Consider the following 17701-nt stretch of genomic DNA (forward strand, 5'->3'; position numbering starts at 1 on the left):
AGCACCATGATTAAAATATATTACAATTATATTTTAAAATGACACATATCTTTCCGCACTGCCTAAGATTGTAGAATTGTCTTGCATTGCTCCACACAATCACAGTAGAATGTCCCAGAACTACTCAGCATTAGGTTAGTTTGCACAGAGATGAGAGGGGGAAGTACATTTTCTGCAGGCCTGATTTCCTTAAGGAATTCCATCCTGTACTGGCCTGGCGGAGCTTGGTGCCGCTTTCGCAGGGTTAGCATGTTCTCGTTTCCCCCTGCTTTAATGGTAGCCAACCTAGGTTGTAGCATCGATGCTATATACTAAAGTACCACAAAGCAAAATTGTAACTCAGGAATTGAGCATTGCATTAAACCTGTGATGCATCAGGTGTCACTTTAATGCTTGCTACATCTGTATGCACACTAACAGGCAATGCTGCAGATTTACTTCCATTCATGCTCTTTTATTACACTGTAAGACATGGCTGGAAGAGCATGTCTCTCCACATATGCCTACATGAGCCTGACACCGCCTGAATCTTTTACACTCACTGGTAACAATCAGAAGCCAACTAGCAGTCTAAATTGTAATGCGATGAAAAGAAACAGTGCCTGTTTTAAGCAATGCTTATAGTAAGTCATTATGGTCAACAGCTTAAATTGTGCTCCCTCCGGCCGTCTGGAAGAATGGTGGGATCCTAAAGTATGCATTTTTCATGCACCAATGTCTAGAAAATTCAACAGCGGGAGTAAACTATCTTTACGCAACTTTAATATCAGGATGAGATCAGTTGTCCAGCCAATAGGAAGTCTATGGTGATGATATGTGTCCTACCAACTGAAGTTACTCCCAATTATATGCTACATTTACATTACTATTTTCTAGGTAGCAACATCTGTAGAATTCAAAATATGTTAATCTGGATCTCAGAAATAAAGCTAGATATATTATTGCACTAATACCTGTGTGGTGTTGTAAAGCAAAAATAATGAAAAAACTGAACTAATTATGCAGTATGACAAATTAAAAGAAGCACAGTGTGCCTTTTGATATGTTTCCATTCAATGTTTAATGCACAAAAGAAGCTTTGGCGTTCTTGTGAACAAAGAATTCTCTTAGGAACTTGCCTTAATCTTTGCAATTCACACTGAGATCAAACTCATTCAGCAGCAGTGACTTCCTTCCAAATCCCCTTATCCTCATCTCCTTTAAAACTGTATTTATTTTATGTTTGTTGTATAAATCTATGTGGATAAATTCCTCTATTGTTCCCCACAGGTGTCTATTTGTATCTTATATGTAGACAAAATAGCTCAGCAGTTGATGGATTGAATGCTGACAACACAACAATGACATTGTGATACATTGTTAGAGACCCTTGATTTGACTACTGGTTTTAGTTCCCTGTGACCTTGGACAAAGACGTTTCTCCTAGGCACCAAAACATATTGTAGGCAGAGCCGAATTAAGACCCCATGGGGCAACACACCGGTTTGGCCCCCCTTCTACTCCCCATTTGTAAAAAAAAACAAAACTATAAAAATGGGTTAGGGTAATGTGGGCCTTTCAGTGACCACGTGCCCTGTATAGGAGCTTAGGTTGCCTAATGGATGATCCGGGTATGATTGTGAGTTCAACTGAGCAGAGGAAGTATGCATGAATAAATCCGTGTATATGGTCTACAAAAAAAAGGTAAATAATACCCACCATGTTTATTAGTATGTATTTTACGCATACTTGCCAACTCTCCCGGAATGTCTGGGAGACTCCCGCATTTTGCGAGAGTCTCCCGAACGAGTGTGGCAATCTCCCTGAAAGGAAGTGGATAGAATTCGGTTTAAACGCCGCGATTCACCCGGAATCGCGACGTTTAGCCCCGTGACAGGGGCGGGGCCAAAAAGACGCAATTTCGGCGCCCCGCCCCCTGCACGCCCACGTCCCAGCCGGCATCTCCCGGAAAAAGAAATACAAATGTTGGCAAGTATGATTTTACCGTTTTGCTGTCTGCTAGTAGTAAGCTGTGTTTTATGATGACACATCTGGAAATGGGGTGTGAAATAACAACTTGATTTACAAATTACAGAAAGGAAACACATTTTTTTAAAAATTGTACAGATAAAATAGTTTAAGTGTATTTTCACAAATGCTACAACTGCAAAATAGGGGTGTTCAATATGTTAGCATTTGAGGACATGGTGTTGCTGAAACATAGTTTGATAGTTCATGTGATCTGGTTATTAATATTCATGGTTATACGTCCTTTAGGGCACAGGATGAATAGTAATTGTTGTAGGATGAATAGAGTTGTTGTGCCAAAGAGAGTAGGCCCAATCCCAAAAAATATTAAGTATATCAATAGTCAAACCACAGGGAACATGTTCATTCCGTTTAGTTTAGTTTAGTTACTAGGCAGATGTATTCAATATTTTCACATTTTCTTTGTATACAACGTACAGAGCTAGTGTTGTTGTTAATGAAACTACCTGATTCACTAAGGAATGTAAATGCTGATATGTGTGATAGTGATGACAGTATGCATGCTAAAACATGTGTTTGCAATCAGGAGCAATTGTAAAAATGAATTTTATGTACAGTAGACAGTAACATCCTGATATATGTATTTCATTGAAAAAAACAAAAGGAAATTTTTTTGGTTTTTCCATTATTGACTACTATTAACAGATGACGATAATTGAATTTTTCTTTTTCTTGGTGTTCTGCTGGAACTTTATATTCCTCATGTGTTGAATATATCCAGCTGTGTATAGTGCCTGTCAGAGCAGGGTGTATAGACCTGTATTCAATAAGAGAGGTTTCTTCAGAAACACTCGTAGCTGAATAAGGACGTACGTATGCCCAAATGATGTGCGTTTTACAAAATATGCAATTTATGTTTATTCAGTTCGGAAGAGACCTCAGTTCTGCTCTTTTGAGAGCAGAGCGGGGCAGTGAAAGGGAGAGCGAGGGACAGCAACCTGGAACTCACGTCCGTTCACTTCCTGTACTCACTGTAGTTCTGTTCTAGCCTATATTAAAATGGATTGCGTTCTCTGTCTGTAACTATACATACATAATATCTCTATTATGTTCAATATCACTAGTGTAATAAATATTTGAGGGGCTATTAAGGGACCATATTCAAGAAAATATTCTAGAAAGTAATGTAAATCAGCAAAAGCCAGCATGGATTTATGAAAACTAATCTTGTAAAACAAATTTAAAAAGTTGTATATATAAAAGATAATTCATAGTCTCAGTGATGGGCCTCCGAGCCTATACCTGCAGCCTCACACTCCTTCCTGCTTTACTGTCAGATTTGTATGTTATAGCTTGTAACACTTGTATAAAATGCCTGCTACTGTTATTAGATAGGTGTCACCTTCTTTGATTAAATGTATTGATTGAACTTATTACCGAGATTAATGGTAATGAGGCACCCTTTTGAAGGTTAGAGGGTTGCACCATGCGGCCCCTTAAGTGTATCAAGCTGCCTATCACTGAGCCAACTGGACTAATATCGTAATCAAAATGCTACAGAGTTTTGCTTTGGATCACTTCTATATATTTCCCTGCTTGCACTGCACCATGGTTTGTTCAGGAGTAGATTTACTCCTCAATTACCAGTAAATGGTATGGCCAAGTACTGTAAATAGATTTAAGTTAGATTTGGACATCTTCCTAAAACAACAGAACATACATGGCTGCTGGTATTAACATATATAATACTACTATATGTTAATCACATTGCCAATGTGAGGTCAGGATTTTTTCTTTTTCCTCCAAATGTTTTTTTTCCCTATTCTCTGGATCAGGACTTTTGTACAGTATTCAAACAAAGATGGCAATAACAACCCAAGAGGGTTAGATGTATTATGATAAAACTCTAATTATCTATTATTATGCTTTTAGAAACTCTGCAATGTAATAGTGTGACATATGCCAATACCAATATATTCCTGACATCCAAGACTATCCCACTAGTAAACAGCCATTCTGATAGAGTTAAATACAACCAAAATATCTTACTCTCAGGAGTCAGAGAAAAAACTGGGCATACAGCAATCCAGGATCACTGGTTGCTCTTGTGCTAGAGATTAGTATTAGACTATACTATATAATTCTATACAAATAGGCAAACTTCATGTCCTTCCTTGGTCTCTGGACACCAAGGTAGTGTAGCCAAATAAATGTTCTCTGTGCAATAAGATGGTTAATTCATAAATGTTGTTATAACTAAAGCATACTTCGCACTTACTTTTTTAGTTAGGGAATCAGGACAAAGTATGTATGCCAGATAGCGTGGCCACAACTCACTCACAGGGCGTGTCCATGCTACATTGGGGTCCGCAATCCCCAACCCTCCTCCCCTCCCTTAAAAACACTGCTTCAATGTCAGCATTGAAATGAGATGGGACAATGGGACATACCTACCAACTGTACCCAAACTTCGACAAAGTCCTGATAATCGGCACTGTCCCACCTAGATTAGGACAGCTGGAAGGTATAGATAAAGGTGAACACCTTCAGATAATTACATATACATTTCCAGGCAGATTCTTATGTGCAAAGATAAGCAAACATAATAAAAATAAACAAATCAACAAGACTTAATTTTCTGAAGTTAGCATTTCCTTTTAACCACTTTTATGAAAGCTAACATATATAATCTGTGATTCAGACTTCAATGAGCTTCTCTTTATAAACTGCAGTGATAAATGTCAGCACTTCAGGGGCCATTTTTTTTACTAGTGCTGGAACCAATGACAGCTTCCAGTTCCAGCACTATGCCCAAAAAACATTTTATTCTCGCCCCAGTGACCTAATCGATGCATGTATATTATGCATGGAGAACACAATACACTGATCAGCCACAACATTAAAACCACATTGATAATCTCGTTACAATGGCACCTGTCAAGGGTGGGATATATTAGGCAGTAAGTGAACAGTCAGTTCTGGAAGATGATGCAGGAAAATCTCCAAAACAGCAGGTCTTGTGGGGTGTTCCCGGTATGCAGTGTTTAGTACCAACCAAAAGTGGTCCAAGAAAAAACAACCGGTGAACCCGGTGACAAGGTCATGGGTGCCCAAGGCTCATTTATGTGCGTGAAGAAGGAAATCTAGCCAATCTGGTCCAATCGCACAGAAGAGCACAAATTGCTAAAAAAGTTAATGGCTATGTTAGAAAGGTGTCAGAACAGACAGCACATTTTCAGCTTGCTGCATATGGGGCTGCATTACCGCAGACTGGTCAGACTGCCAATAATGACCCCTGTCCACTGCCGAAAGTGCATACAATGGACACATGAGCACCAGAACTTAACCATCCAGCAATGGAAGAAGGTGCTTTGGTCAGATGAATCATGTTTTCATTTACATCATACGGACGGCTAGGTGTGTGTGCTAAGAAATGGCACCAGGATTTACTATGGAAAGAAGGAAATACGGCAGAGGCAATGTGATGCTCTGGACACCCCTTCATGGCAACGGCATTCTTTGCTGGCAGTGTTCTCTTTCAGCAGGATAATGCACACCACCACACTGCAAATATTGTTCAAGAATGGTTTGAGGAACATGACAAAGAGTTCAAGGTGTTGATTTGGCAGCCAAATTCCCCAGATCTCAATCCGATCAAGCATCTGTCAGATGTGCATGAGAAACAAGTTCAAGCCACGGAGGAACCACCTCGCGACTTAAAGGATCTTCTGCGAACGTCTTGGAGACAGATACCACAGGACACCTTCAGAGATCTTGTGGAGTCCATGCCTCAATGGGTCAGAGCTGTTTTTGCATCACAAGTTGAACCCATACAATATTAGTCATGCGGTTTTATTGTTGTGGCTGATCAGTGTATATCCCAATGTAAAAACATTTTTTCCATACTGCATTTGCTTTTGATGTCACTGTGATCTCTACCAGGGAGTAAGAGAGTCATGTCAAGGCTGGGGAGAGCTAATGCAGCTCTACTCTGCGCCACTGCATTAATAGATCACTCATAAATGCAATCTATTGCTAGCTGACATGCCAGTTGCTTTGAGAAGTACCACTGATAATTGTAATTTTTTTGACACGGTTGCCGATTTTTCTTCTGTATAAAGGCCATAATATAAAAAGATAGCTACTATCATTTTTGGAAGCATACAGAGTATTTCAGGTACCAGTGTGCTTCCAAAAGAAAGCCCTTAATGTCCGAGAAAAACATATATAAAATTTGCTTGGATAAACAAAAATTATAAAAGTTTTTTTCCATTAAAACAGGCACCCCCCCCCCTCCAAAAAAATAAAATGTATTCTGATCATGAAGGTGAATATCATTCAAGCATTAAGGATTTACACAGTGAAAACACACAAGGAAAAATTACACACACATTTCTGAAACAATATTCTCCACTTTATATTCAGATAAGGGCCTCTCTCATATGTACAGGAGCTAATGACATAGATTACTCAAATAATTCATAAAACATTCATCAGAATCATTTCCATCTCTAAGTCGAAGAAATGCAATAAGTCTCCATATCTCTGACCTTGCAGTATAAGTAGTTTAAAAGGTGCCTTTTAATAAATGCAGATTATGGTAAGGTAACACTTAAATTGAATTGAAAAATCCACAAAGCCTGCCAGACATCAGAAAACAGGACAAATCCTGACAACATGGGGCATGTATATAACAGCATTAGGTGCAAGACTAACTTAACTCTTCATACAAAATCATAATTTTTTACATTAAGAAATAATAATCAATCTAGTATTTAAAAGTGGTGAACTAAAGGTATGAAATGATTATATTCATAGTGCATTGTAATTTAGTCAAATGTAATCTATGAACATGAATGATCAGCATTGTCTACATATCAGATTAATTCTATTCACAATATGGAGTCATATGTAAAGAAAGTCCCAGCACCACAACATCCATGCTTTATGCTGCTCCTTTCTGTGGATATTTATCCATATACAGGACAACATTTATTATTCTGGTATGCATGACATACAAGAAACAGGTGCTGTCTCTTAAAATACTGTACATATGCAAAACAATGTTCTCAATTCTGTGCCCATGGCAAGAAATTATTATGACTGCTATTCAATCAAACGTTGGTTGATACACCACCTCCCTCTACCCAAAACTCATCACATTGTAAGTCTGGGTGAAATGCATGTTGTTGTGTTATTGGAGATTTTGAATAGAAATGAAAGATTACAGGACATTTTCAGGGCAGCAGGTACTACCTGTACATGGAAGTAACATCTTTCAAAATATGCTTTGTTAGTCATTTGTACACACACTGTCCCATGTGGCTCCCATTCAGCTCTTTAATATTTATAGTAAGTATACCGAGGACAATGTTTGTAATGCACAGGCACTTTATCTAAAAATGTTCTTTTAAAGTATCCTTTACACAGGTGCTAACAGATAGACCTATTAGATATTTGATCTAAAAGTATTTTAAGAATAAGAATTATTTACAGAATGAATTACACAAACATTAGTTCAAAAACAATGCATAAACTTTTATGAAGGAGTATAATTTAATAACACAAGAGGTGGCTGTAACAGGACTCTAGACCTTCTGGATGGTCTGGAAGAGTACTGATTTTTGGTGCAGCTATATTATTGTACTATTTGCGTAATGAAAGACATTTCAAACATTATCTTGCCACTTACCTTTGATCTGATTGCCTTCAAGGTTGATGCTCTCAATAGATTGTATTTTTGTCAGCTCATCTGGGAATTTGTCAAGTTTATTTCTAGATAAATTGATCACCTTGAGGTTACACAGAGAACTGGCTTCATCAGGAAGTCTTTCAAATAGGTTTCCTTCAAGATTGAGCTCTGAAAAACAACAAAAAATCTAATTAAGTCCACACATAATAATAAACTGCTGACAACTTATATTTACCAACATGAAAAACGTTCTTAACATTGTCTATTTAAACATGCCACAATCTAATGTACAGTAGTAAAAATGAAGATTATGGTTGCTAAACCAGACACTAAGGAGGAGGAGGGAGCAAGGAGGACGATAGTGGTCAACAATGTGTCCATACAAGGGACCATTATGTGCTTGTGTTCTAATGGATTAATAACATGTTTTAAAAGACTTGGGAATGCATAAACAGGACCAAGGTAATAAAGGTCGTCCGCTGTCATTTAGAACTTCCATTGTGGACCCTGTCAAGCAAACTTAGTTCCCAGTAATAACACTAATTTCTTAGCTAGAATTTTCAAGGACAGAAAAAATAGAATTAATTATCACAAATAGTGCAACAGAGTAGACTGAAACATCTACTGCTATGATTGTAAGCTGTTAAATTGAAAACGAAGTAAAGGCATTGAACAATTCTATCACTGTATGCTTACTTTAAAGTTAATTCATATTCTGATCACAAGACAATGTTTTGTAATGATAAATGTGTCTAAATCTGGTAGTCAAGTGTCTAAGTCGGCGGTTCCCAAACTGTGCGCCGCGGCGCTGTCACTGGGGTGCCGCGGGCCAGACATAAAAAAAAACAAAACACAGAAACTTACCAATCCGCCGGGCGCCGGGACCCAGCAGCCTCCTCTCTCCTGCAGCTGTCACTGAATATCAATGTCAGTAACAAGCTGCAGGAGAGAGGAGGTTGCTGGGTCCCGGCGCCCGACGGATTGGTAAGTTTATGTGGGGTTTTTTTTTTATGGCTGGCGCCTGGCGCGGGGCAGAGTGAGAGGGATCGTGGCAAAGGAGAGGGACAGAGGATGGTGACAGCGGGACAGAGGAGGAGAGCAGAGGATGGTGACAGCGGGACAGAGGTTGGTGACAGGATGGTGACAGCGGGACAGAGGAGGAGAGCAGAGGATGGTGACAGTGGGACAGAGGAGGGGGACAGAGGATGGTGACAGTGGGACAGAGGAGGAGAGCAGAGGATGGTGACAGCGGTACAGAGGTTGGTGACAGCGGGACAGAGGAGGAGAGCAGAGGATGGTGACAGCGGGACAGAGGAGGAGAGCAGAGGATGGTGATAGAGGGACAGAGGAGGAGAGCAGAGGATGATGACAGCGGGACAGAGGAGGAGAGCAGAGGATGGTGACAGTGGGACAGAGGAGGGGGACAATGGGACAGAGGAGGGGGACAATGGGACAGAGGAGGGGGACAGAGGAGGGGGACAGAGGGTGGTGACAGCGGGACAAAGGAGGGGGACAGAGGACGGTGACAGCGGGACAGAGGAGGGTGACAGAGAATGGTGACAGCGGGACAGAGGAGGGGGACAGAGGATGGTGACAGCGGGACAGAGGAGGAGAGCAGAGGATGGTGACAGCGGGACAGAGGTTGGTGACAGGATGGTGACAGCGGAACAGAGGAGGGGGACAGAGGATGGTGACAGCGGGACAGAGGAGGAGAGCAGAGGATGGTGACAGCGGGACAGAGGTTGGTGACAGGATGGTGACAGCAGGACAAAGGAGGAGAGCAGAGGATGGTGACAGTGGGACAGAGGAGGGGGACAGCGGGACAGAGGAGGGGGACAGAGGGTGGTGACAGCAGGACAGAGGAGAGGGACAGAGGATGGTGACAGCGGGACAGAGGAGGGGGACAGAGGATGGTGACAGCGGGACAGAGGAGGGGGACAGAGGATGGTGACAGCGGGACAGAGGAGGAGAGCAGAGGATGGTGACAGCAGGGCAGAGAAAGGGGACAGAGAGCAGAGGATGGTGAAAGCAGGGCAGAGGAGGGGGACAGAGAGCAGAGGAGGGGGACAGAGGGGCAGAGGATGGGGACAGCAGGGCAGAGAAGGGGGACAGAGAGCAGAGGAGGGGCACAGTGGGGCAGAGGAGAGGCACAGCGGGGCAGAGGAGGGGGACACAGCGTGAGAGGGGCAGTGGAGGGGGACACAGCGTGAGAGGGCAGAGGAGGGGACAGTGTGTGAGAGGGCAGAGGAGGGGGGACAGCGTGACAGAGCAGAGGAGAGGGCAGTGTGTCTGGATGCAGAGGGTGCAGAGTGCCTGAGGGCAGAGTGTCTGGATGCAGAGGGGGCATTTTTACATACAACTAAATAAGTATTTCTGTCCTGACCTAAATACTTATTACAATTTTTTGACCCAACTACTTCTAAAACAGGACTGCTCAATAATTATTTTGGAGGGGTGCCTTGAAAAAATTTGGAGACTCTAAGGGTGCCGCGAACTGCAAAAGTTTGGGAACCACTGGTCTAAGTCAAGAATCTGGAGGTAGAGCATTTTTAAGTGGGGGTAAAATGCATATAAGATATATGCAACTCAAAATATCCATAAAAGTGTGCACTTTACACATATAGTCAGTAAACAAAACAGCTGCTATAGTGTGTGCAGTCCCTACTGCTAGTATAGTGTGTGAAGCCTCTACTACTGATATAGCATGTGGAGTTCCCTACTACTGATATAGCGTGTGGAGTTCCCTACTACTGATATAGCGTGTGGAGTTCCCTACAGCTGATATAGCGTGTGGAGTCCCTACTACTGATATAGCGTGTAGAGTCCATGCTGCCATTGCATTGTCTGGGGTACCTGCTACTTATATATTGTGTATTACTTCCACAAAGCATATTACTAGGCATTTACTACAAATTACAGTATGTTCTTCCCTGCCGTGTATGATATTACTGAACACTATTGGGGCTACTTGATATATCCTAGCCACTACTGGACTTAAATACTATTCTGGACATCATGGACACAATAAGCTAGTCATTTAAATTTATAAGGTCTATGTTTGTATTCTTTAAAAATTAAAATAAATATAGCTACTAAGCTGGACCCCAACCCATGTTCTAGAATGTTTCTGTTTTCAACTATAGTGTAATTTGGGATAACCTGCAAAGGATAGGCTTTTTTGGCTCTTCTCCAAAACAAATGTCCTTTGCAAACCATGATATGGTACGTTCTGAGCAGTGATTGGCAAATTCTTGCCCTTCCCCCTGCAAAAGCAATAGTTCTGTCTTCGAGTTAATGATAAAATGCTTTATCACATTTACTACTAGAAAATTTTGACAATTTGTTGAAAATGTAATGCTATATTAAGGAATTTTATATCGTAGTGAGAGTTGCATTGGAGTCTGTGAATTAACATTAGCTTTCCACTGTTCACTATACTGGATATTAAACAGCCCCCCAAGATTGCTCAGCTCTCACATGCCAGAGACTCCACTTTGCATAGACTCCAGTGGGAGCAAATACACTATGCAGACTCCAGTGCCAGAGATCCCTACATTGCTCAGACTGCACTGACAGAGACACCAACATTGTACAATCCCAACTACTAGAGATCGAAACATTGCTTAGGACCAAATGGAGACTCATTTTGCACACCTCCAACACTGACACAAGTGTCTTGAGTCACTCTCTGATCCACAGCTGAGCTTCCTTTCTTCAGACATATGATACAATGCCCTGAACTTGTCGCTGCTCAATTTGTTATGTTCGATGTGGTCACAGGTCCTTCATAACTGCATGCAGTAAACAATACCCTATAAAAAGTCTATTTAGTTTGGCTAGTGGAGGAGCCTCGGTAATAGTATACATCATGGCAGAAGAAGAGTACCTTGAACATACTTGCCTACTCTCCTGTAATTCCTGGGAGGCTGACGAATTTCGGGGAGTCCTCCCGGACGAGTAGGCAAACCTCCCAGGTTCACCAAAATTTACGGCATTGAATGGCGGGGAAGGGGCTTAATCGTGTCATTAAGCCACGTCCCCGACATTCAATGCAGTGAATTTTGACATTTTTAGTGGGGGCGGGGCTATGGTAACGCCCCCTCTTATCCCATCACATGACTTCTCCCCCGGTTGGCATGTATGACCTGGCATAGATACTTGCCCGTACACATTCTAAGGACCATTCATTATGTCCACCAGCTGTTCAGAGGAGCAAGTTACAAAGATAAGAGATTTAAACCATATGAGAGGAAATGGTTTTAGCTGCAGGTCAGAGCATGGGATATGAGCAGGCCTTGTGGGCAGACTGAGAACTGAAGTTAGTGGAGGAAGAGACACGACTAGCAGGAAATGGGTTGTAACAGTCAGAGAAGTGATCAGGGCACAGTCCATAACTTTCTTGCTCCTACCACTTTACTTTTGTGTTTTAGATTATATTAGTTATTGATGGCATGTTTGTTGATAATTATACTAAAATTAAACGTTTCACATAAGTATTACATACAACGAGATAATTGTGTTTATAGCCACAGATATAAAACTATAAATCACACCGGGTCCATCATGAAAAAGAAGGCACTATGCAAAAAGAGACAGAGTCAGTGCATTCTACTTGTCCTTTAACTTTGCAATGTAGAATACATTTGTAAATTTTGATCTAGTGCTTTGCAACAAGTTCATTTATGAACCATTTACTTATAATAGTATATTATTACACTTGAGAGCCTTTCATTACTGCACAATTTATATACTCGAAATTCTCAAAAACATAATTTATCCACTTTTAAAATACATTATTAAATTATTTACATTTAATATCAGTATCACAAGGTTCTCTATTTTCTTTGCTTCTTCAACTTAAGTATAACTCTTCTTTCCTCACATTCAGCTTTTTTATAGGTAAATGTGTGTTTCCCTTGTTTTCCAAAAATCTTAAATACAATTCAACATAAAGAACATGGAAATAATATCATTCTGTTCACTGTCTGTTCTGTAATGTGTGTTAGTCTAGGGTGCCATGTGTGCTAATGATGCTGGCACATGCTGTCCTGCCACCAAGTAGGTCTCCTTCCTCTATCATTTATTAGACTGTGGAATGTCAAATATCATTGCTAAAATATTTCTATAAGATCATGTGTTGTCCTTTGCTTTCTATTTGGCACAATTTCTCTTATGCTCCCATCTATTATATTCTTGTCAAGTGTTGTGCCAGTCTTTTAGTGTCAAGAGACTGAAAAAAAATCATCAGCTCTGCAAAGTTATTGACACAAATAAAAGGAACACATAGCAAGAAATACATTTCCAACAGAATCAGTCATGAAGTTTCTCTATCCACATCTAAAACAGATGTGAGAATATCAGTAATATTACTTTCTAAGGGCAGAGCCGTAGCTTAGAATTTTAGCGCCAGGGGCGAGAAAGACATATGCCGCCCCCCTAGCCCTCAATTTTAACCAAATGGACCTAAAATATTCCTAAACTGCGCCCCCTTTCAGCATTGCGCCCTGGGCAGTCGCCCCTATCGCACAGCCCTAGTTACGGCTCTGTCTAAGGGGCATATTTAATATTTTTTTGAATATTGCCCTGTTAAGTATCATCTGTCATTGCAAAGAAGTTTAGAACCATACTCCCTGATGTACATTCATTTTATAATGGACTGTCATGCTCTCCTAACTTCAGCCTTTGAGGCACATATTATGATGGTTACCAAGATTGATAATTGTTAGATATAACTCTAAATCTCCTTGCAAATATCTTGACATTGGGAAATTTGGTATGTTTACAGGTCGTTAATCAAGGATAGTAAAATACCTCTCTCAAAGAACTGCAACCCATAAAAAGTATTTTCTCTTTAAATTAAAAGCACTCATATCCCACACAATTCAAGACGCCTATCACAAGAGCTTGAAACTTTACAAGCTGGTTCTACACACCTGTGATACTCCACTGCTGTTTCACCTCTATGCTGTGATGCACACTGTATTGGCAAGAAATTCTGCTGCTTAATTCATAGAATATAAAGGTGAACGAAAGTAAGCAGATGGAGGATTTGGCACTCTCCTCCCATGATAGACATGCATCATTCAAAGCAGCTTAGCTCACCAAGCTTGAATTATAAGAGACAGCACAAAACAAGTTGATGAAGTTCTCCATAACCTGACTAACCAGGCATCTGGGATTCTCTTCTGACCCTTCCACTCCCTTCCCGTACTTTAACCCTTTTCTTCCTCTTTCCCTTTGTTCACACACTTTTAAGTAGAGAATATTCGCAAGGAGAGAAGTTCCCCCTCTACCATCTTTATTATTGACATGTATATGCAAGAATCATACTCTTTAAATACACCTTAAAAGGAGCATAGTTCAGATAAAAGATTTCTTTAAGGAAGATTTATATGGATATCATATGTTCATGGATGTATTGCACTGCTTTGACACTCATGAGAATTAAAATTCTTTCCCCATAATCTCCATTTTAAGGTGCAAGGTCATTAGAAATCTGTGCTGGTCAAACGGCTGATCATAGAGCAGCATAGAAGTTACACCCTTATGGCCTTGCCAGGATACGCAATGTGATGTACTCTTCTAATATTCATAGTCTACCAATTGTGCAACATTTCTTCCTGGCCTTAAACAAATTGTGAAATAATACAATATCCTTTTGTTTGTGATTTATTTTAACTGCCACATATAATTAAAAGTTTTGCCCTTAATATTACATTACTATATGACTTTTATTTAGATCTTGTCCTAGTATGAGGCAAATCATGTACAGTCATAGCCAAAAGTTTTGAGAATGACACAAACATTATTTTTCACAAAGTCTGCTGCCTCAGTTTTTATGTTGGAAATTTGCATATACTCCAGAATGTCATGGAGAATGATCAGATGAATTGCAATTAATTTCAAAGTCCCTCTTTGCCATGACAATGAACTTTATCCCAAAAACAACATTTCCACTTAATTTCAGCCCTGCCACAAAAGGACCAGCTGACATCAGGTCAGTGATTCTCTCGTTAACATAGGTGAGAGTGTTAACGAGAACAAGGTTGGAGATCACTCTGTCTTGCTGATTGCGTTAGAATAACTGACCAGGGCTGAAGAAGATGACTAGGCCAGAGACGCTACTCGCGTGCAGAGGCTGGGTTGTGGACCAGAAGCTGCACTGGAGGACTGGCGAACAGGGGCAGCAAGAGGCCTTGGATGTATCGGATAGGCAGGAGCACCGGTGGGAGGTAGCCAGAGTAAACGTTCGAGCAGGCGACTGGGCCAGAGCCTCTGTCACCGGCAGACTCGTTGGGCGCATTTGTGGATGCTCTGATGGCTTGATGATAAGAAGAATGTGGAAAGGGAGCAGAACTGGAGAACCAGGGGTTATGCCACTATAATTCAGAGCCCAAGGTTGGACCTAGGTGGAGAGCCCACGTGACATGTCTGTTTAGTCTAAGGACCTGAAGCAGAAAAAGCAAAGTTGAAGGAAAGATAAAATAAAAAATGTGGGTTTTTTTGTACACGTCGGGAAGCTGTTCCTGCTGTACTAGAAAGTGATGCTTAAATGTTGTTCCATAACAATTGCGCTCATAACATATACAATTAAAGCTTTTTTTACATGCTTGCAAGTTGCACATAAGTGTCTGAAGAGGGTATCTGTTGTCAAATGAAAGCATGTGCTCTCATTGAGACCTGGATGCCCCTTCTCCTCTGAATATGACATAGATACGTATACACTTATGTGAAACTTTTTTAATTACAAGTTATGCTCTAAACCAGGTCCAGTGTGTCAGAGCTCTCCACTTGTGAAATGTCTTGAACATCATTGAAACACCTCAATTCTCATTATGTTATGTTTACTGAATAATGTACTTTTTTGAAGTTTAAAGTCTTCTATAAATATTAGGCCCAAAATATAATCCTCTTTAGATTGTAAGGTCTAACACGCAAGCCCCCTCCTTCAGTCTTGTCCACTGTACTTTACTCTTTGCCCTTGCCTTTATGGTGTGTTATGCCATTGTCAATCTCTTATGCTTACCAGGCACATGATATGCTAAACGTTACCCTAAATAGAGGACATTCCTAATAATTACAGTTATACACTCTGAATTAAAAAAGAATAATAAAAGAATAATTACAAAAAATTATAGACATGGCAAGAGCCTTGTAATGTCCCAGCCCACCTTAGAGATGTTAGTTCAATTCAAGATTATAAGCAAGGTTTATACAGACAATTACAATATATGTACATTTTATTAATACCACTAGAAGCTATCAAGTCGGTTATTCAGTGAAGATAGAATAAACTGTCATCCTAAAATCCAAAGATGCAGTGCCACAAGAAGACATCTTTCATTATTATTATTATTAATTTTTATTTATAAGGCGCCACTCAGTGTCCATAGCGCCGTACAGGGACAAACAAGTACAATACAAGGTGGGACGGCACGGTACAGTAAACAATAAGCACAGTAACTCAGTAAGCTCAAAGCACAGCTAGAGAGAGGGGGGAGGGAAGACCAGCAGGCGCCGGAGCCCAAGAGGAAGCGCGCGGATGACAAGGAGACCCCCAGAGGGGTGGGGGGAAAGGTAGCTGGAGAGCAGAGTTAAAGGTGCAGGAAACAGGAGGAGAGATGGCTCTGCTCAAGGGAGCGTACAATCTAAGGGTTCATAAGGTTCATTTAAAGTGTGTTGATCTTCTTAATATATATACCCGACCAAGACTCCGAAATTTTAATATTTCACTTTTTAATCATACAGTTTTATTTGCATGACTAATAAATAGTAGTTTTATAGTGTAGTGTCAATTTATTTAGTTGTTCATTTCTATCCACTCTTGTTATCCACAATGAAGTGTCCCTTCAACAATACAGGGATTTTCTTCATGAGTGTGCCTTCCATATAAGTAGTACTTCTCCTTCTCTTCTATCATTTATTATAAGACATGCATTACTTTGTTATATTTTCCGAATGACCAGACAACTTGTAAGTGGTAGTTGTGTCATGTATATCAACTATTTAAGAAATGTTTTTGCTATCCTTTAGACACACATTTCCAGCCACATATTTTTGCCAGAATGTATTATTAAGGAGTTATTTGTGTGCTTGCGGCCCCCTTTTTATGCTCCCCAAAGCTGAGCAGAAAGAATCCTGCAAATAATGGTTCAAATATACCCTAAAGCAATGCCATTATAAACAAGCTGTCGTATGTCTCCTAGCATTCACTACTGAATACCTTCCTGCTCCTCTGCTTTCTTTTATCTGCAACTGCTCTATGTACACAGGCTTAGCAACAGGAAATGGGATATATGATCATTGGTGTATGTTCAGCTTCAGATGCACAGAAAATAACAGAGCATGCAAAGAGCAAACATAACACCCTGAGAGATTGCTCATAGCTCATACAGGGAAATACCATAAAACCATATCAGGTATATGCAATTCCCTTTATTATGCACATTTAAAGAAAACCTAAATTGAAGATTACAGTGCCTTTCAATACAGTCTGCTAGGGTTCATATGATAAACCCATAAATAAGACACAAAATACCTAGTTACTGATGCTATACTCCATATTAACAAACTGCCAAAAAATGCAAAAGGCAGGTGTGCATACATTTCCAACAAGGCTCATGGGGGTAGTGTGTAGGGCAATATAGCAGCGTTTGAAGAGGTGCATGGGTTTGCACTGGCCAATAAGAGGTCTTGGGGGGACATGAGGGCTTATCTTGCTTAGTACCAAGTAAGCTCACTGATGCACCTAGTTTTGCAGACCAGGGCAAAACCAAGATTTCATTTTGCAGAGCATGATTATTGAAATAGGATGATGTGGTGGAGAAGAATGCATTATAAGGGGCATTACATACTATATTATTATTATTATTGTTTATTTGTTAGGCGCCAGAAGATTTCTGCAGAGCCGTACACAGAACAAACAGTAGACTATACAGGGAGAGACAGTACAGCACAATAAACAAAAAATACCAATACTTCAGAAACTCTGGCAGGCTAATGCAGTAGAGGTGGAGCAAAAGAACAGGAGTGGAGACAAGA

General features: G+C 40.4%; 1 protein-coding gene across 1 annotated transcript in view; it reads right to left on the reverse strand.

Moving 5' to 3' along the window:
• Positions 1–17701, reverse strand: part of LRRC20 (leucine rich repeat containing 20) — a 373282-nt gene that overhangs the window by 186714 nt on the left and 168867 nt on the right. Inside the window, exon 4 of the mRNA XM_075216594.1 lies at positions 7661–7828. Within this exon, the coding sequence (XP_075072695.1) occupies positions 7661–7828 (168 nt within the window). The remainder of the gene's footprint in view (positions 1–7660; positions 7829–17701) is intronic.

This window comes from Mixophyes fleayi, chromosome 6, assembly GCF_038048845.1.
Source record: "Mixophyes fleayi isolate aMixFle1 chromosome 6, aMixFle1.hap1, whole genome shotgun sequence".
Taxonomy (NCBI): Eukaryota; Metazoa; Chordata; class Amphibia; order Anura; family Limnodynastidae; genus Mixophyes; species Mixophyes fleayi.